This window comes from Chelonoidis abingdonii, chromosome 10 (genome assembly GCF_003597395.2).
Source record: "Chelonoidis abingdonii isolate Lonesome George chromosome 10, CheloAbing_2.0, whole genome shotgun sequence".
Lineage (NCBI taxonomy): Eukaryota > Metazoa > Chordata > Testudines > Testudinidae > Chelonoidis > Chelonoidis abingdonii.
In genome coordinates, this window is record NC_133778.1 from 49,544,878 (window position 1) to 49,566,736 (window position 21,859).

Consider the following 21,859-nt stretch of genomic DNA (forward strand, 5'->3'; position numbering starts at 1 on the left):
GGAAGAATTCCCAGGCCATTACAAGACCCCCCTCAATCTCACACTCACATACTTGGATCTTTGTGGTAAGTAGTGTTAGTTCTCTCACTGCTTGCTGACATAAAACATGTAGGAAGACTAACTGGTCAAGACTGTTACACGTACCTCCTTGTCCCCATTGGCCCTAGGATCCCCTTTTTTATATTTACTGTTCTTTGTGTTGGCCCAATACTCTCTCCTCACCCTCTCCTGCTTCTCCACACTCCTGTGTTCGGAATTTTCCAAAGTGGCTCGATTCCTCTGTAACACAGGAAACACGTCACTCCTTAAAATAGCTGATTTGAGAGAGAGAACATATCCTAACTGCATCCCTCTCCCCAGCCCTCCATATTCCACTTGCTTTTTAGATTGTGAGCTCTTTAGGGTATTAACTGTGCCTACTGACTCCTCTGTGTGCTACTGCAGTGTGAACATTAATTACTAGTAGTAATGTACTACACAGACATGCTTCAATGGTCTTTGTACATTTCAGTCGTGAAAACAATTGTTCTTTACAGGTTAGAGACTGTTAATGGAGCCAGGATTGTTAGGAGAATGGAACTTGAAACCAAGCTGCAGTTATTGAAGGTAATTTAATATGTGGTAAATATGTTACGTGTAAAAAGTGCCAGATTGATTACCTGAAGACCGAAGTCATCTATTTATCTGCAGACAAAGAAGGAACAGGCATTGGAAATCCAACCTCTCGCATTGCCCTGCCAATATGCATCAGCACCTCCTGCCTCAAGTGCTGAGAGGCTAGTTCATTTCCTAGGTCTTTGACCTTGCTAGTTCTACACCAGTGAGGATACCAAGTGTGTTGGCAATCTTTGTGAAGAGGGTGTTTCTTCACAAGAGGAACCCCAAAATACCCAAGGCCCTCATTTCATCATCTGCTTAAGGTCATCTAGCTTGGGACATTGTTCATAAGTAGCATGTATGAGGAGTAGCGTTAAGGCATGTTTGCTGATTCAGGATAGCCCAAAGCTGCTGGATGGTATTTTCCAGACTGATTGAGAGGAAGGATTGTACTGCAGTTAGGGCACTAGCCTGCCACTTGGGGAATTGGGGTTCAGTACTCTGCTTTGCCACAGACATCCTGTGTACCTTGGGCAAGTCACTTAGTCTCTCTGTCTCAGTTGCCTACCTAAAAAACGGGGAAAATAGCACTTCCCTACATCACAGGCTTTTGTAAGACTCTCAAATACTATGGTGATAGGGGGCATATAAGCACCTAAAATATCTAGATGATAGAATTACTTCTACTTCTGTAAACCTATAATAATCTCTGCCATGTCAGTGTCAGTAACAGGCAAGAGCTAAGTATTATGACACAAACCTTGATTCATTCTTTATTAACAGAGTTCGTATGATTTTTAATTTGATTTGTATTTAGCAAATACCACCAGCAGTTTTGTACCATGCCATGGAATTCACAGAGTTTAAAAAAAAAACAAAAAAACCCAACCCCCTCCCCCCCCCCATCCTGAACATCTACACTGCCATTAAATAGCCCCAAGGCCCATGCCCCGGAAGCCTGAGTCAACTGACATGGGCCAGCTGCAGGTTTTTAATTTCAGTGTAGACATACCCTATGTGTACAAGTTAAGTCATCAAGTTGATCCAATTAACATACCTGTCTGATGTAATCAAACCATTCACTAGTGTCTGCATATCTGGAGTTGGTGTAGTTGAAAGCAGAATCTGACCCATCCTCTTTCCTGTTTTACTTTTCTTTTAAATAATGCTGGGCCTGATTCACCTCTCACTAGTGACACTAATGATTTCAGTGGAGTGTAACTGAGACCACAGTGGTGCCCACTTACTCTCTCATTACAAGTAAAGTACTTGGCCTTTAAAGTGTTTGTAATTTAAACAGATTAATTTTCGTCAAGAATTTAAGTTTTTGAAGTGTCCCAGAAGTAGTAAGTAGAAAGCACCTGTTTAAAACTATTAAAATACATCTGATCTCCCAATGAATTACAGCAAAGTTGGGTTTTCTTTGGGTTTCTCAGAGCAGGATGATCTAGTGGATAGGGTACTGGATAGGAAGTCAGAAGACCTGGGCTCTGTTCCCTGTTCTGCCGCTGGCCTGCTGTGTCTTCTTGGGCAGGTCTCTGTGCTCCAGTTTCTCCATTATTGTCTTCATTTAGAATATAAAGGCAGGGACTCTCTCTGACTCTCCTTTGGGGCCTCTGGATGCTATGTAATGCAGCTACTCTAATAATAATATTTCCCGGGCAGGGCCCAGTAAAGTGCGGGGCCCAATTCGAACATTTTCGGCGGGGCCCCGGCAGGGATGACTAAAAAAATAAAAGCCTTTCATTTCTTAGCAACTGGTTCCCTATAAAAAGTTCTAATTTAAGGGATGTGCCACAGTGTGTATTTTTTTTGTACCAGTAGGGTTACCATGCGTCTGTATTTTTAAAAATTTCTCCCGGATGGCAATTTAAGAACCAAAAAGCAGGACATGTCTGGGAAAATACGGATGTATGTTAACTCTATCTAAAGTTCTTTTTTAAAAAGATGGGCCTGAACTAGAACTGAGCTCCGTTTCACGTATGGGTCCCAACCACTCCCTGTGGGTGTGCTAGGGTGACCAGATGTCCCGATTTTTATAGGGACAATCCTGATTTTTGGGCTTTTTCTTATATAGGATCCTATTACCCCCTACCCCCGTCCCAATTTTTCACACTTGCTGTCTGGTCACCCTAGGGTGTGCACATGTGTGGGTCCCAGCTGCTCCCTGCCCCTCTCATTGAAGCAGGTGAGCAGGGTTACTGCCCTGGGAACTGCAGGGCACCAGTGGACATGGGGCTGGCTGGAGGCAGGGTCTGGCTGCAGGCAGGGCAAGGGGTGCGGGGCTGGCTGAAGACAGGGGGCAGTGGGGAGGGGTGGGCTGGCTAGCTTCAGGCAGGGCTACAGGGGGTTGCGGCATGGGTTGGCAGAGCTGGAGACAGAAGTGCGGGACTGGCTGGCTTCAGGAAGGGGGGTGCGGCAGGGGTTGGCTGGAGACAGGGCAGGGGGTGCGGGGCTGGTGCGAGCAGGGCAGCGGGTGCAGGGCTTGTGCGGGAAGGCAGGGGATGTGGCAGGGGCTGGTTGCAGGCAGGGGGTTTGGGGCTGGCTGGAGATGGGCTGGCTGTGGGCAGTGGGTGCGGGGTTGGCTGCAGGTAGGGGCTGGTGCAGGGAGGGCAGGGGATGTGGGGCTGGTGCGTGCAGGGGCTGCAGCAGGAGCTGGCTGTGGGCAGGGGGTGTGGGTACAGGGGATACAGCCCACCCTGTAGGGTAAGTGCCCCCTCCTTCTCCCTCCTCCATCAGGGTACCAGCAGCAGCTTGGGGTTCGGGGATATTTAAAGGGACCAGGACTCCCCTGCTTCCACTGCCTCGGCCCTTTAAATAGCTGTGGGAGCCCTGGGGAAGTGGCAGGGCTCCGGGGGCTATTTAAAGGACGAGGGCCGCAGAGGCAGCTGGAGCCCCTGCACTACTCCAGGGCTCTGGGAGCTATTTAAAGGGCCCAGGGCTCCCCTGCTTCTACCGCCCTGGCCCTTTAAATAACTGCTGGAGCCCCGTTGCTTCCCCAGGGCTCTCACAGCTATTTAAAGGGCCGGGGTGGTAGAAGCAAGGGGAGCCCCGGACTTTTTAAATAGCCCCAGAGCCCCGCACCCTACCCCAGTGCTCCAGCAGTGGGGCTCTGGTGGCAATTTAAAAGGCCTGAGGCTCCAGTCCCTGCCCCTTAAATTGCCCCCTGGGAAAGCTGGGACACCCTGCTACAGCGCAGTGGCGGGGCTTGGGTGTGGGGCCCTCCTAGGCGCGGGGCCCGATTCAGGGGAATTGGTTGAATTGGCCTAAAGCCGGCCCCGTTACCGGGTGCTCCTTTGTAACGCTGACTCTGAGGCAAAGCTCCTTCATATACAGTGCTGCTTTTATGCAATCTACCATGTTCTGCCCTGTCCCTTGGTGTTAGGAGATTTAGGGAGGTAGGGGAACTACACATGCCCAGCACGTTGCTTACATCACATGGGGCCACCACCTCAGTTTGACCTCCAAATGACCCTGATGTTGGAATGGTAACCCCAACTTTGATTAAATCATCTAAGTATGCAAGCAGCCACCACCACCTAATCCAGAAAGAACTAGAAATAAGACAAGTCATAGAGCCAGACATTTCATTGCTGTGATTAATGAGACCACAACAGTTGATTATTATGTCGGCAGGATCCGTTATAGAGTCCATTACTGTTAGTTGTACAGGCTGGGATAAACTGCCTGACAATTGATCTCTCTTTCTCTGCCTCTCAGATAAAAGCTTTGAAAAGCATCTGAGCCTAAGAAAAACATCATAAAGTTACTGTGCTTTGTGATATACCCATGTGCATTTTGATCTGACAAACAGCAGGTGGGACAGAGCTACTTACTTTACAATGATGGATTTAAAATATCCCCAACCTGTTTCTTAGCAGCCGAACTCTAGCCCTGCTAAGTGGAGTTGTTAAATATGAAATTCATCTCCCTCCTTTCCTCTTCCAGATTCAGAATCTAACCCCATCCCCCTCTTTCTGCCCTTGTTTAGGATTTAATTAAAGCCGTTAGCTGCTTCCAAAATGGCTAGTCCTCTTACTGCTGTGCAGACCACATTGTAATGCTCCATGATGGTACTAATAGGGCCGGTCATTTTGAACATCCTGTGACCTCACAGCAGAGACCACAGCATCTCTAAGCTTAAGTCACTGATAAAGCAAAACTGCTGCATCTTTTAACTATATGCCCTGTTATCAAGAAGGGGGTTAATTTGCCAACTATAGTTTCCCAGAAGTGCAAAACCACTACCTCACAAAATAGTTGTCATATATCAAAGTATTGTGGGGCTGTGGGCCTGGGCCCACTGGTTTCATATCAGTGTGGTTACAATGGTAAGAAACCTATTTTTTGTTTATAAAAGATCAGTCCTGAAAAAGGCTTCTATAACTGAGACTCTACTAAAGTATGTGATAAGTAACCATAAGTACAAAGAGTCATTATAAACCGAATTAGAGAGAGAAAGTGGGTGAGGGAATATCTTTTATTACTTCACCCATCTTGTCTCTCTAATATCCTGGGACCAACACGGCTACAACTACACTGCAAACAGAATAAGCACATTTAGAGTTTAAGAATTGTTTTGGTTTTTGACATAACCTGCCAGATTGATACAAATAACCTTTTTACAGAACTAGGGACTGAACATGTAAGCGCGTTGTCATAGAGATGTGTTCTAAACTTTTGGGCCAACAAACTGAAGAGAAGTCTGGCTAGCATCTTGGCAGCAACAGATGGATGCATTTATTTGAGAGTCCAAGTGCTCCCAGATTTCAGTTAGGTGCCAGAAACCATAATTAGGGGATAGCTGGGACTCTGATGTGGTGATGATGAGAATAAGGAAAATCTTGGATATTCTGAATAATCAATAAAAGGTGTCTTGCTGCCCTCATGAGAATTCACCCAGATTTGGCCAAATTATAGGCCTCTGAAAAGTTCAGTAGTGCTTATTAGAAGCTTGCTGCTAACATTTCCAAACATTTTTTTCTCACGGTTTTTCACTGCAGCAAGAAAGAAAATTTTTAGTTTGTTTTGTGTCAACTTGGAACTAATTTTATTTGGGGTGTGTTTTTTGGTTCCAAACCAAACCAAAAATCAGTTATCCACTTACTTCTAGTCATTAAGAAGGGAGGTGGTAGTCTAATGTAACTGCACTTGAAACAACAGTCCACACAAATGTCTGTACACACATGGTATTAGCAAAAATTTGCATTTGTATCCAACATCAAGCTTTTGCCTATGTAATCAGGAAACAGTGTGTCTAGCTACCTATTTATAGGTGCACTGAGTTCATTTACATCATTGCAGATGGCCCTATTGCATCCATCTTAAAGCAAAATGTTACAGGTTTTATAGTTTTAATTAAAATCTGTAACCGCATTTGAGATGTCTAGAGAAGCATGCAGCAGGGAGGAAGCAAAATTGTTGAGCAACATCAGGCTAGATCATCCTTTATAGGCATCAGTCTGAAAGTGCTGTTGCTAACCATGACATCAGAACATTTGCTCATGGCAAAACAAGCAAGAGAAGCACATGTGCCTTGTTTTCAAGAGCTTAGCACCCACGACTGGGGACAGATTTCCAGAGGAGATCAATTCCCACTTGCACGCTTAACAGGGCAACATTTTCAAAAGTGTTGGGCTCCTGATGTGCTGAGCTTTTTTGAAAAATCTGGTCATTCAGTTTGGTGACTAAATGGTAGCTGAGCATTTTTCAATATCCAGACCACAGTGCCTAACAACCCATGATGCTGGCATCACAGTGGGATGACTGGCAATTTTAATACAGCAACCAGTGTTGGAAATTCTGAAGATCTTCTTATTCCAAATAACTAGACAATCTTTCTCCCAGCCTTTCTTTTGGCAAATGAGTTTCACTAGATACTGTCCTTGCTGGTGATTATTATATAGTTATTGCACTACAGTTATGGCTTTTGCTTCAAAGATGCTATCTGCTTCTGTTATGGGATGTGCAGATAGTGTTAAAAGGCTGTTGGTACAGGTAGTTACAGTATCATGCCTCTGAACTTTTGCATTCTCTTCTTTTAGGAGGTGAACCTGGCTTCAAATAGCTAGTGTTATCATATCTATGGGTAATAAAAGAACCCAGAGAATACTCCATAATTGCATGTGTTAGATGCATCAGCAAAAGTCAAACAAAAATTAACAGAATAATTTGTTTCTGGGAGAAACTTACTAATTTTCAAGCAGGCTCTCTTAATACGACTGATAAGAGAACATATACTTTATTGAAAGTACCTGCTTCCTAGAACTAAGCTGCAGTTTTTCTGAATACACCATTTCTCTAAACAAGCTTGACATTGTGAAAGTTAGTGCTAATCATCATTCACAATTTACCTTTCACAGCAAACTTTGCAGGAAAAATGGGTGGAGTTTCGATCTCTGCAATTACAGGAACAATGCTTGCTGCATGGTAAGTTTTGATTTCCTGTTAGGAAACCACAGTACGTTTCATGACCGTCACAGCTTCTTTGGCAGAAATTCTGTGTGCTCAGTCGAAAGCAGGTGTTTGCTTGGGTCTGATTTTCATTTGGCTTATTTTTCCCTGTTAATGAGGGTACTGGGTGGAAAAACTGTTTCAGGGATTAATGAATGGGGATGTCTGTCTCCTTGGCTGGTGCAGAACAAAAGGCCATTTGTATAAATTCTAGAAAACAGAAGTTGACATTGATTACACACTTTTCTCCTCCTTTCCCTTACTGACTGACTCAGGGAATGACCTTCATTTTGTTTATCTAGGGGGAAGCGCGAGGTACACAGCTAATACACCTTCCTCTAAAGTATCAGTTATCGGTCACTGCCTGAGGCAGGACACTGGACTTGGTAGATCAATGTTCTAAACTGGCATGATAAATCCATGGGCCTTTCCCCATCTCCCTGGCTGGAAAAAAGCTGATACCATGACAGTAAGGAAGAACAGAGAAATCTAGGAGAGAGAAAATAAAACTGTTGACGTGCCTTGTGCAGCTCTCTTCAACCAGCCAAACATGTAGGCGTGAATTGCCAGTAACATATCTCTCTAATGACACTTTGGGAAATTCAGATTGCGATGTTGTAGATTATCTTTGATACACAAACTTCCTGTGCTCTGGTCTTTACCGTAATTTACATTGTATAATGTCACTGTTTTTATACCTTTTTTCATAGGGGAGGTGAATGACAACAATTTTGACACCCTGGAATTGGAGTCCAATTTATTTGGTAGTTGTGCTTCACCAAGGCCTGCCTTCCCAATTAAACCCCGATTCTCCAGCGAAAGCAGCTGTAAAAGCCGGCTGAGCTCAATGACAGTGGACAGTGAGGATAGCTTCTACCAGACCTCTGTTTTTGAGGATTCTGCTCATGAGACTCTGAGCCAGCAGTCGAGCACAGATGACGATTGCTTCTTTTCGAGGGACAATGACACTGAAGTAGGGAAATATTCACTGAGGAGGAACAGAAGCATCAGTCTGGCTAGCAGTGGATCAATGTCGCCCTCATGGGAGGGAGGCAGTTTTTCAAATATTTTTGGAACACTCCCACGGAAAAATAGGAGAGGAAGTGTCCGAAAGCAGCTTTTAAAATTCATCCCAGGTCTTCACCGAGCAGTTGAAGAGGAGGAAAGTCGTGTCTGACATCTTAAGTATCGTCTTCAGTAGCCAGGACAGTGTTAGTATCCATAGGCAGAAACTGCAGCAGTAAAACCACATAGTGCCCAGGATTCATACTAACTACTCAGCCACGCATTTTCTCCTGACATAACCTTATGACAGGACTGACATTATTTAAAGTGCTGATTTTTTTTGTTATTCTTGAATGCAGCTAGCATGCTGTGGACCCAGCTTTGTTAGTATAGAACAGATTTTCAGGGACTAACTTTGGTTTGTGGAAAAGCTTTGCAGCACCTCCCCATTGACCCTTTTGTTACCAATGTTGTCCTCTCTGTGTGAGAGTTACAGCTATTTATTTCCTATGTTAGTGAGCCAAATATTATATTCTTCAAAGAACTTTATTAAAGGGCCTGCTGCTGCTGCAATAATTGGCAGAAGTCCCAGTGTGAGCAGGATCAGGCCCCATGTATACAAGTGTGCACACCACAGAAGAACAAAATTGTGAAAAGAAGTGCAGTAACTAGATGTCTGAAGGATTTACTTGTATGTTTGTTAACCTTGTTGCCTGTGCTGTGGCTCAGACTAGGGTATATTTGAGTTTCTGAAGCAGAGACTAGGGACTTTTATTTAAATGCAGTTGTCATTCCAGTCAGTAAGCTAGAGACCACATTTCTTCAGTCATTCACACCCATAGGACAGCATGCACACGCTGCAGGACCCATAGCAGTAACTCCTAGGATATCACTGGGATTTTTCTTGTCTCTTCATACTAATATTTTAACACAAATCATAACCTATGGCCCACCACTTTCAGACCTGTCTGGTCCTGATGATTGAAATCACTGATATATCATGCTAAGTCTTTACCATCACAGGGAATTTGAAATCTAGGGTCACTCACAAACTTACATGATTCCTCAGATAATAACCCAAAGCTTTTGTCATATGGCAGCTCATTCAGTACCATTGTCTATTGTTTTTACACTAGACTGGCCACAATAGCTGAGTTACTGAGCTTTTTAAACATGGTGTGTGTGTATGTGTGTGTTTCATTCATCTGGGTGTGGGGGACAAACTGGGACCATTGAACGTAAATGAACTTGGGAGTCAAAACATTTCAGTTTTCTAAAAACTGGTGGAGAAAAGCATAAAGGGTTATTGGCTTAAAAATGGCGGGGGTATCTGAAATATGAGACAACTGCAGAGCCACACTCCTTGGACTATGATTGAGTATGTTTGGGGGAGGTATTCAACTGAGGTATGTTGTTTGATCTGCAGCTGCACGGTAGTATAGAAAGAGAGAGGAAGTGGCTTTCTGGTGCTGCTGGTATCGGACTGACATTAGCTTCAGTGACATGAATTGACCTTGTACTTAGCAGCAGTGTTGACAAAGATCATTGAAATGGTGAACACCAAAGAAATACTGGACAGATGTGTACAGATCAAAATAACATCCATTGCAGTAGTTTGGTAACAAACAGTTTGGTAGATTTCAGTAGTTTGGAATGAGATGCCAGAAAAGGAGTCTTCCAGGGTGAACTGATTGAAAATAGAAAGAAAAGGAAAACCAAATGACAGCACAAGGTTCTGGAAAACTAGTGATATAGTCTGACGGCTTTTGTGTTTTCTCTGCTTCAAGACCCTGCTATGACAGCTCAGGTGGGCCCATTATCCTTGCTTATAGTGACATGTCTCTAACTCCTGTCACTTGTTTCTGAAATTCTAATCAGGCTTATTGAAAACATATTTCCCTGTACTGTACATATGTCAGGCTCAGTAACAAGTAATTTAAAGGTTATGCTTCTTCACTGTCACCAGTTGAGATTGTTGCAGTCAAAGAAGCATATCAGAATTTCAGCAGTCTTGAGAAAATATTGATCAGCGAACAATGACCTAAATACAGTACATCAAATGAATTCTCCTTCTTCAAGTTTCCATAGAAATAAGTACATCCCTTCCTATGCCATTCTCCTGGGATGTTCTGCAGTTACCAATGGGATTTTGTTTTGTTTCTGAATGGAATGTGAGATTTCAGTCTCACCTTCAAAAACTCAGTGTCAGGGAAGTGTGCCTTTTGGGATTCAAACCCCATAAACAAGCTTGCACTCTTAAGACTTCATGGAACTCTCTATACAGTATTTTGGTGTTTTACTGCTGCTGAAACAAAAGGGTCAGCAATTGTCTAGGTTTTTTTTAGGACTAAAGATTTCTATAGTGTATGGAATGAAGATGGAAGGGATAGTTTACCCAAGATTATAGGAAATTATTTAATAAGTTTGGATATAGAATGGGAAGGAAAGGAGACACTTTATGTATATATCAGGCATTATGTGTGCATAACACTTATAATAGATTAAGCACAAATTAAGTCCTCTAAACTGTGGCAAAACTTTTCAAAACATAGCATAGGTGGAAGAAGTGTTAATGTAATTATCTATAAGAATATCTTTCGTTTACATGACTCACTTGGTTTTAACTGACGACAAAAAAAAAATAGAGCATTAAGAGGTAATTTATGCTTCAGACATTTCTCTAACAAGATGTCAGTTATGTTTAAAACATCAGAGTCAAACCAGCAAGTTTCACCACCACAAACAAACAAAAAGTCAAAGAAATATCCTCCATTGTACCCAATATTCCTTTAGTTGATAAATTTGTTTCAAAGGCACATCTTCCAAGGTGATTTAGCCACCTACCACTTGTTAAACCAACAAGAGCCATGAACCAACATTTTAAATAGTTTTTATATTTTTTTCTAAGAGGATTAAAAAGATTGTAGTACAGCAATTCTCCATGTGAAGTTGAGGGAAGGGAAACATTACATGAACATGGGGAAAGCTTCATTGCTCTGTTTATTATGAGAACCACATTTGTTTGTTTATTCAGTTTAACATATATGTTTATTATTATGCTAAAAATTGAACTTGTGCTTTAACCCCTAAATTCCCATGTCTCTGGTAGTTCAAAGTCCAACCCTTGATCCAGCTGAGCTCTGAATTCCCTGGCTGGCCCTTAACCTGAGCAAAACCAAAGCCCTTGATTCAAATAACCCCACACCTGGATCCAATCTAATTTTTGCATCTGAAGTCCATTTCTGAGTCAACACAGTAAATCCCAGGCAAAAAGTTAAGATAAATCACATGTATTTTCAGAAATTGCTTTCTTGTTTTGTTTTTGTTTTTTGCCCACAGTTATTTTTAGATGCAATGTCACTAGGATGTCTTGTGGGAAAAATTAGATGCTTAGATGTCCAAGTGAAAGTGACTACAGGCACAGTGATGCTCTAGTGAAGGCTGGATTGAAAATTATGCCCATAATACCGCTCTGAGAACATATAGGGCCTAACGCTTCAACCTCAATCCCAAATATTCAGGTGCAATTCTGCAAATGCAAATAATTGGGCCCACATCTTGCACATGCAAATAACTGCAGTTGCACATGGTAGCACCTAGACATGTAACAATCCAACATATAGGTACAAATAATGAGGCAGAGTTATTTGTGCATGCAAAATTGCACCTGCCAAGTTAGAAGCCATCTCTGAAAATCAGGCCTTTTAAGTATAGGAAGTTTCTAATTGAAAATCCTGCATTAAAATAAATATTTTCTTTCTTAGCATGTCTACCGTACATGTAGGTTAGAATCCTGGTCCTACTGAAGTACATTGATTTCAACAGGGCCAGGATTTCATCATATTTAGGAACAGGAATTCCATAGCTGTGTTAAAATTTTACTCACAAGTAAAAAATACCATTTCATATTAAAACTGTAGAATATTGTTGCAGGAAAAGGGTCTCTGATTTGTGCTGAAGTACACACAAATTGGGAGATAATGAATATGCAACTGATGCGTGCAAAGGTGGGCTTTGTATAAAATGGTTTGCAAGTACATGGATCAGGGGCCCTTCGAACATATGACCCCATGTAGCTAAATCCTTTCTCCCCTTTAAGGGATTTACCTACATCCTTGGTGGTTATATATCAGAGCAATGAAAATGGCTGGAGTCAGTCTTTTAATTTGAGCTTGATCAGTTTAACAGAACATATGGATCTGAATTCTGTGCTGCACTTTAACAGCAGTGAGGAACTAGAGATAGGCCAGAACCACAAATTTCAGATCCAAATATGGATTTCAAGTCCTTTAGTGTTCAAGAGGTTGTTCCACATGGAGCAACCCAACCTTCATCAGACCACCTCCTCTCCAAGGTAAGAGGGTGTTTGGAACCAGGGTTTTGGTCTGAGACCATCTCCACAAGCAACATATGTTCTCAGACTTTCCCGTTGGACCTGAACGTGAAAGTTTGTACCCTTGCACCGTCAATAATGTGAGTAGCTAAAGGCTGACTGTGTGCACTTGGTAAGAACCCCCTCATAAGTCAACATGACAAAATATTGGTTAAGTACCAAGTTATTAACCAACCAGCCAGGGAATTCAGCTGGTCAGGCGACGATGGTTAAAAGAGAGACAGGAGGGAAAGGGGCAGGCAGGGCAAAGGAGCCCATTATCTTAGAGAGGTGAGATCTCTCCCTCTCTTCTGCACTTTGCCTTGGTATTAGGTAAAGACCTGAGGAAAAGTCGTATGCTGTAGGGAACAAATATTTATAAAGCACTTGGTATTGAACTTGCTACTAGTGTGTATGAGGACTATTTGCAGTAAGGATCCAGGATAAGGGAACCCTGTCCTGTGACAATAAACAGACATTTTATTTGTGTTGAGTCAAATGCAACCTCAAAGTCTAAACTGTAGCTCTTTGTATTGAAAGAACATAGACTAGATAGTAAACTCATGGAAATTGTTTAAAATAAAAATATTTTTGTTTCTCTTCTTCAGAATTCTTTTATAAATAATATTTTGAATGAAAATCTCTCTGACTGTATTTACAAAGACCAGAATGGTTTGGACTGGAGGGGGAGGGGCGAAGGAGAGGCTTGGTGTTTTGCTTAAGCATTATGTCAGCATGATGTTAAACTTTTTTTTTTTAAATAAATTATTTAAAATATTCTATAGACATAAACATTAAAGTCCAGATCCTCAGGTGCTGTAAACTGGCATATCTCCATGGCCCATAATATTTACATGCATTTGAATGTCAACTAAGCAAGGTTAATTGCACGTCTTTTAGATGCAACAGAGGAGATATTATTGTGCAGGCTTAACTATTGACTACCTTTTATGTGGCCAACCCAAGCCTTATCGAGGAAATCCAACATGCTGAAGAAAAAGAAAATTCTGTTACAAACGCCCAAGCATATAGTGAGCAAACTTTGGTCATTATTTTCACCACAATCTGACACTTACACCAAGCTCTTCAGGGCCACAAGATGTGCAGCTGATCAAAAACAGGATGTGGGTGATAGAGACTCATGTGAGGCTGCCTACATGTGTTTGCTGAAGCTCAAAGATGGCTTGACAATTATGAGAAAAAAGAGTCTCTATGTAACCTAAATATCATCTAAAACAAAGAAACTAAGGATGTTTTCTAGACTACATTTCTCCATGTAGAATGCATTTTAGACCATGTCTTGCACCTGCAGAGGTTTACAAACTGAAATGGCTCTTTGCACTCAATAGCAGGGGTTAGGTGCATGAAGATGATGACCTGGGAACATGGCCGGGGTGCACACACTCATGAACAAAGAAAGGAGCAGCCCATGATCACTACTGCCCTTGTACTCTGCAGTACTTGCCACACAGCAACTGGCTATTGCTCAGTTGTTCAGGATTCAGCCCCATACACGTATAAGTGCAGCCTCTATCCATGGGCTGTGAGCTCTTTATGAGGCTGTCCCTATTCATGGGAAACCCTGTATTGCTATTTATTGTTTATTCCCACACAAACATAAATGTACATGGCATCTGGAAGGAGTTTGTAGCCTATATTATGTAAATGATGTGCCAGTAGAATACATTATTGAAATTATGATAAGCATAACACTTCTGTAATGGACTATTCCATTACTTCCTATTGAGCCACTTGGGATTCCCCAGCAATCCGAGTTAGATTGGGCATCGTTCTGTGGAGAGCGTGTACAATGTACCTTCCTCTCTCCTGCACAGTGCCAGTCCTTGCACTCCAGGCTTGTACCTCCTGTAGCAGCAGTTTTGCCATAGGGGCAGGACAGGGAGGAGTCAGGGCAGAGCTATGACCTGCTCCCCTTTGCAGCAGCTAGCAGAGTTGTCCTTGTACAGTCTAGCCTCCCAGAAAACTTCATGTCCTGTACAATCCCCACATCTCATCTATTAAAAATATGGCTGTTAAAATTGCTCTCCTGCCCCACTGACGTGGCCACATCACCCCACACTTTGAATCTCTACTTGGAATCCCTCCCCATCCCTCTTGACCCTCCACTTCAAGGGCTTGCATAGTTCCTCCTCTCTACCTCTCTGGTCTTTCTCCTTGACTCCCCCCACTCCTTTTGCTCCACTAGCGATGCTATTCTTAACACCCAAATCATCTGTTCCCCCTGCAAGCCTCTCCATGCTGACCCCTATGCATGGAATTCCCTTCTTGACCTAGCTCGCAATGGTACCACCCTTTCCTCACTGACCGTTAGAAACAAACATGGTTTTATTTGTAAACTGAGCTCATTTTATAAGAAGTCATTCAGAGACAATAAGCAGCGAGCCTCTCAGAGTCATCACTTTTCAGAGTGCAACCATACTTTAAGCTGAGGTCACTCCAGAGATAGAAGTTAAAGATCCTGTGGTGTGTGTTTTAAAAGAGGAGGGGACTACACAAGTAAATTTACAAACATTCCCCTTCTTCCTAATGTGTCTGACTAATCTGTAAATAAATGATTGCTGAGAGAGCGATGGTTGCTTTGTTGACCTACAAGGTAACTATATTACCAGACTGAGTTTAAGTGATCTGACATATCTTGAATATGGAAGAATCTATATGGGCATTCTGTTCTCTACTCTGGGTGGTGTCACATCAGTGTGGGTAAGGTCCAGTCCAGGGAATTTTTCAAGGTTAATTAATGTTCTGCAAGAAGTGTTGCAATTCTACATGTGCAGCTCTGTTACTTGGTAATGACAATCACTGTTGACTTGCATTTATAGTACACAGTGGTGACTTTCATTCACTAGGATACTAAAGCATTTAAGAAAATGATCGATATACCATACATCATATAGGAAGCACATCAGCTACTACTAAAGTACAGTCACCTCGGGGTGGGATACAGACATTGTCAACAGTGCCTAGCAACATCAGACATCAGTGTAGGATAGGAAGTGAAACCTGCCTGATTTATTCTATTTAAATTGAGGAGAAAAAGGTAGAAAGTATAATAATCACCCAAACTGGTATTAGCTTGGGGCACTAGAGCTAACTGGCAAAAAGTATCATGAGATCATTGTGGTGAAACTCTTGGGTTTAAGTTTTATTTGGAAAAAAACGCAAAACCCTCCAGCAGCACTGTGCCCCCTAACACTATTCATATGGACTCGCAGAACAGAATGCCATTGTACCCTTACTATTTGCAACATGTTGGATGTTCCTTGAAGGTCTCCTGCCCAAGTCCTAAGCAGGCATAACCCTCCTCAGTTATATGAGATTTTGCATAATCACTGTCCAAGACTGAATGGCCACACATTCACATGGGGTACAGTAACATAGTATACTAACTTTAGTTTAGGAAGCTGTAATTTGGGTAACTTAGTTCTGAGTTTATTTGTAATGCATTTTAGACAATTCCTGTTTAGCTTTTCAGTATCATTTGCCCTAGTGTTTGAAAAGAGCAGCTTGTTAGAAAACATAGTGGAGAAATAGCACATTTGAATTTGCCAGAACACACAAAAAACAGTAGTTATCCATCTGTTCAAAAACAGCTTTCACCTATGGCTGTAGTTTGGACAAACTAGCTTTGTAGATACCATGTAAGAATTACGGCATATGAAAGACAAAACGCTATAGAGCATAACTAAAAATAGTGTTAGTAGTTTCAAAGTAGAGAGCTAGGTAGGAGAAGTCCAGCAATGATTTATGAAAACTTATTCTGAAGTTCCCCAAAACAGCTTGTAATGATGACAACACCTCAAAAGCAATTTTCCAATTTAGAAACACAAAGCCGTAGGGACATCAATAGAAAAGTACACTGTCCCATTGTTTTCTCCCACCAGTAAGACTTTCTCACCATGGACTCTATATTCTGTCCCAGCACTGCTACTAAGGGTATGTCTATACTACCCGCCAGATCGGCAGGTAGTATTCGATGTATTGGGGATCGATTTATCACGTCTTGTCTGGATGCGATAAATTGATCCACTAATTGACGCCCGTACTCCACCTTGGCAGGAGGAATAAGTGAAGTTGACGGGGGAGCCGCGGCAGTCGATTCGCTGCCGTGAGGATGGCCAGATAAGTTGAACTAAGATACTTCGACTTCAGCTACGTGAATTGCGTAGCTGAAGTTGCATATCTTAGTTCGAACCCCTCCCCCCCCCCCCCCCCCGCGGCTAGTGTAGCGCAGGCCTAAATGCTCCCTAGCAAATGCAAAAAAGGGGCACGCATGCCAGTGTGTCAGGGATGTGAATACCCAGCTGAAGTGGTTGATGCTGTAAAAAGGGGATATTCATCCAGCAAATGAACCCCCAGACTGAAAACTTTCTTCGTGTTAAGCATTAAAGGCTAGGGTGAAGGTTTTAACTTCCTGAATCACAGGAGAAAACCATAGAGTATGCCATAGAAACAGCTTGTATGAACTGCCCTATAATTCACTGCAAGAGATTTAAGCTGGTTGATTAATGTTTTGTGGCATGCGGGTTGGCTATAGATTTGTAGAACACATAGCCCTGAGTGATTCTTTACTTGGCTTTTGGGGTAAGAATTAAGACCATGCAGTTCAGAGGGTCAGCAGGAGGCTGTCATTGTATGAAAGGCACACTGTGTCTCTTCAGAAAAGGAGACACTTTAACTGATTATAGGTTTTAATGGCTAGCTTGATTTCCTAAGAGTTAAGGGATTACTTTATACTCTGCTTATCCTCTGCAGATAAAGAGGGCAACTTGAGGTTCCTAAAGAAGGAAATAAGAGCTGCTGTTCTGAAAGAATGAAATTCCCTTTAAAACAGAAAACTTGTTTGTTTTATTTGCTCGTTGCTACTATGCCTGACCCTATAAGAGGCCCTCAGCTAAGCCATCATTTACTTTACTTTGTGAACCTGGTGTAAAACTGAGACAGAATCATAGGCTATGGCCTCTGATTTCAGTTACTTGGTGGCAACTAGGCTGAAGAAGGCTTCTGCTAACATCCAAAACCCACTGAAGTCAATGGGAGTCTTTAAATTTTGTGTAATGGACATCAATCGATTTACAGGACAAAGCCTACAGTAAGAGCATTTTCTGATGCCTTCCAAGCCCATGTGATCCATTATAAGACTGGTCCCCAAGTTTTTTTCACTCAGCAATAGCCTCTTTCTCTCTAGCTAGTGTGGATGTTCCTCATGACCCTCATAGTCCCCTTGGATCCTGTTGGTCTGTTTCAATCTACTGTCTCCATTACTGAAGTTTGTCCATAGCTCTCTAATGGACTCAGGCTTCTGATGGGGACATTTGAGGATGCAACCAGAAAATGATTCTGGCTCCATGTACATGATGATCTAAAAAAAATGTATTTCTCTTCCCACAATTAAGACCCAATTGTGATGGGACAAGGCCAGATGGCTACAGTAAAGTACTGAGGAACAGGTATGTTAGCCCCAGGCTAAACAAATCCCTAGTACCCTAGTAACCAAATGGCAGTTGATCCAGGTTAATCAAGGCACCTGGAGCCAATTAAGATCTTTCTAGAAGGCAGTAGAGATAGCTACTTTAATTAGAACAGCTGCAGCCAATCAAGGCAGGCTAATCAGGCCACCTGGGTTTAAAAAGGAGCTCATTCCAGTCAGGCAGGGAGGAGCCAGAGGAGAAGGAGCGTGTGTGAGGAGCTGGGAGCAAGAAGGCAAGGAGCTGAGAGTGAGAGAGTGTACTGCTGGAGGATTGAGGAGGACAAGCGTTATCAGACACCAGGAGGAAGGTCCTGTGGTGAGGATAAAGAAGGTGTTTGGAGGAGGCCATGGGGAAGTAGCCCAGGGAGTTGTAGCTGTCATGCAGCTGTTACAGGAGGCACTATAGACAGCTGTGATCCACAGGGCCCTGGGCTGGAACCCGGAGTAGAGGGCAGGCCTGGGTTCCCCCCAAACCTCCCAACTCCTGATCAGACACAGGAGGAGCTGACCCAGACTGTGGGTTCTGCAAGAGGGGAAGATCACTGAGGTGAACAAATCCACCAAAAAGTGCAGGACCCACCAAGGTAGAGGAGGAACTTTGTCACACAATCCTATGAGGTGCTGAAGAACTTGAGTATATTTCTTTCTAGATTTCTTGTTGCTACTTCATATCATTTTTCCACTGGTTGTGCTGCTGTCATTTTGCAGTGAACATATAAATGCATCCCTCTCATGGATTGCTGTATCTTTTCTACCTTAATGCTTTCACTTCTGTTTTTTTTTATTTTTGCCTTTAATACCAGACATTTCCTTCCTCATATTGATGTTTTACAAGTACCACACCCAGTCATCTACCACTTGGCAGGGGACGGTCTTCAGTCAATGGTGTGTGTGTATGTATATATGTATCTATACAAATTCACAAGCATTAGATATAGTAATTCTCATGTAGAGATTATTTTGGAATTCACCATATTCACCGCTCACAAATTAGTGGATTACAATGCTTTAATATGTCTGCAACACTTACTCTAATTCTGCATTTTCTAGGAATAAAACCAGTTGTTGCTGCAACATAAAATGTTGCAATCACACTGGCCAGCAACCTGCTTGAATTGTATCTTCACAGTAATAGCCAAAAAAGAAGAGAAATTATTTCCAGTGTAGTTGTGCGATGAATCATTCATTCAAAATGTTCATCCACCATCAAGGAGAATGCAGAAAACATTCTGATGTGCACTTTGGAAAGAATTTGGGGTAAGTATAATTTGAAATGGCCCAAGAAACCACCCCAAAATGACACAGTAATGAATCACATGGAGCAGTGACCATTCTAATGTGCACATGTCCTTTCACTTCTGATAGGCGCTTTAGTCTTTCTGTGATCATGATGTGTGCATAGCAGAGAGCAGGCAGCATGGTCCACCTAAGCCCACAAAATGGAGCTGAAGAAATCCCAAGATGCACGTGGCACATTAGAAAAATTCAGACCCATAGTTCACCATCAATGAAGTGGCATGGTGAAATACCAATGCAGAATGGGCTCATACACTTTTACCACCATGTCTTCTAGCTCTGAGCAAAATGACCAGAACTCCACTCAAACAAGCTCTCAGATTCACAGAGATAATCAGCAGGTCTTTTGACAAAACAGCATGTGACCTATGCTATGGAAAGGAATATATCTATCTGGTAAGAAATGAGTAGTTTTCCAGCTTTGTAGCAAGTGTTTTTCCCACTAGTCAACAAGTGATAGAAAAGTTAAGGACATTCTTTCCCATGTTGGCATTCCAGAAGAAATAGTCACTGATGATGGGCCACTAATTTGCCAGCTCTGAATTCTAAGCATTTGGGATACACTAAAATTTCACGTACATTACTTTCAGCACCCACCATCTGTCACAGGATGGACTACATGGATTGCTAAGCATTGTCAGTAACCGAATGCTCCCATTCCAGCTCTGCTTGTTAGAAAGCACCCATCACGTGTGTCATCACAGTATGCCCGTTTCTGCTGATTGTGGGTTGAAAGTTCAGAACAAACTTGGCGGTTAATCTTTGCCCTAAGTGACCCTGTCTAAAGAAGGCTGAGATATGCCAAACCTACAAAGTCTCAGGTGTCCTCCTTAAACCATCAGGCTACACCTAGGTGAAACCAGGTGACCCAGTCTTGATAAACCTATAGGGCCAGACTTACAAAGGTGTGTAGGTGTCTAAAGTTGCAGACAGGCACCTCGTGGTGCTCACAAAAGTGCCTAAACAGGTTAGGTGCCCAGCTCCCACTGACTTTCAATGAGTGTTAGGTGCCTAGCCTGCTTAGGTGACTACGTGTACCTTTGGGCACCTATACACCTGTGTAAATCTGGCCCCTAAACTACTTGCAATGCTATGCTATTCATAGATCTGATATACAGCCTTTAACATTATATATCAATACTTTTGGTGGAAGACCTCAAATCTACTTCTTCTGTGAGTTTAATAATGCTATGAATATTTAGGGACTAACATAACTTTCCTACTGCTTGTCACCATGACACCTAAAACCCAGCTGATGGACAGTTAATCAGTTCCTGTGCAAAGTTACTTTGAAGGGCTAAAGAACATAAACCACAAAGACAAATAGCTCAAAATAAACAACTACTGTACTTTTCACATTAGCAGCCACATGGAAACCTACAACAATGATTTCCAGGAGGAATGTTGTGTTTTTCTGGTTCCTTTTGCTGTCAAAGATTTATCTACCCAGTATATTTAGGCATTGTAGCCTAATATATCCCTGAATTTATCACCCTAAACTGATTTTTTTTTTTTAATTTGCAGATTGAAATTCTTCTCCGTGCTATAACTGAAGTTGCCAGCCGGTAAGTACTAACCCCCAGGTGTTTCACAGGCAGTTCTTCTTCCCAAAACATGATTTACCTACACTGGATGGAATGACAGTGGGAATGGTGGTTGTGCCTCTCTCTCAGGCTGAAACCAGAAGTACTATCCTATGGAGCTCTTTAACAGTGGCTCTGATCTTTTTTTGCCTTTTTTCATTATTTTTAATAGTTTAAAAGGAAAATTGTTCTGCCTAGCAATCTGAAAGGAATTGTTAGCCCTATAGCATAGCCAGTGCTATTGCTATCATGGATTTCCTGTTTCTGCAAAGTAAGTGGCAGATAAATCAGGCAAAAGGTGGACAAAACCCTATGTAGAACAAGCGCAGACATCAGGCCCAAAATTTGCATAAGAGTTTATCCAAACAAAGGGTAGGAATAAATGGTCAGTTTTCAGACTGGAGAAAGGTAAATAGTGGTGTCCCCCACAGGTCTGTACTGAGACCAGTCCTATTCAGCATTCATAAATCATCTGGAAAAGGGGGTAAACAGTGAGGTGGCAAAGTTTGCAGATGATACAAAACTACTCAAGATAGTTCTGTCCCAGGCCGAATGCAAAGAGCTACAAAAGGATCTCGCAAAACTGGGTGACTGGGCAACAAAACGGCAGATGAAATTAAATGTTGATAAATGCAAAGTAATGTACATTAAAATATAATTCCAACTATACATATCAAACAGTGGAGTCTAAATTAGCTCTTACCACTCAAGCAAGAGATCTTGGAGTCATTGTGGATAGTTCTCTGAAAACATCCACTCATTGTGCAACGGCAGTTAAAAGGTGAACAGAATGTTGGAAATCATTAAGAAAGGGATAGATAATAAGACAGAAAATATCATATTTCTTCTATATAAATCTATAGTCTGCATGCAATATTCAAGATGTGGGCATATGTGATCGTCTCAACTCAAAAAAGATATATTGGAATTGGAAAAGGTTCAGAAAAGGGCAACAAAAATGACTAGGGGTATGGAATAGCTCCTGTATGAGGAGAGATTAATAAGACTAGGACTTTTCATCTTGGAAAAGAGATGACTAAGGGGGGATATGATAGAGGTCTATAA

At 42.2% G+C, this 21,859-nt stretch overlaps 1 protein-coding gene across 1 annotated transcript in view; it reads left to right on the plus strand.

The window, feature by feature from the left end:
* CYTIP (cytohesin 1 interacting protein) overlaps nucleotides 1-13,037 on the plus strand; it is a 28,041-nt gene extending 15,004 nt beyond the window's left edge. Inside the window, exons 6-9 of the mRNA XM_075070220.1 lie at nucleotides 537-606; nucleotides 6,960-7,026; nucleotides 7,761-10,477; nucleotides 12,063-13,037. Coding sequence (XP_074926321.1) covers nucleotides 537-606; nucleotides 6,960-7,026; nucleotides 7,761-8,227 — 604 coding nt within the window. The 3' untranslated portion in view covers nucleotides 8,228-10,477; nucleotides 12,063-13,037. The remainder of the gene's footprint in view (nucleotides 1-536; nucleotides 607-6,959; nucleotides 7,027-7,760; nucleotides 10,478-12,062) is intronic.
* Nucleotides 13,038-21,859: the final 8,822 nt, after the last annotated feature.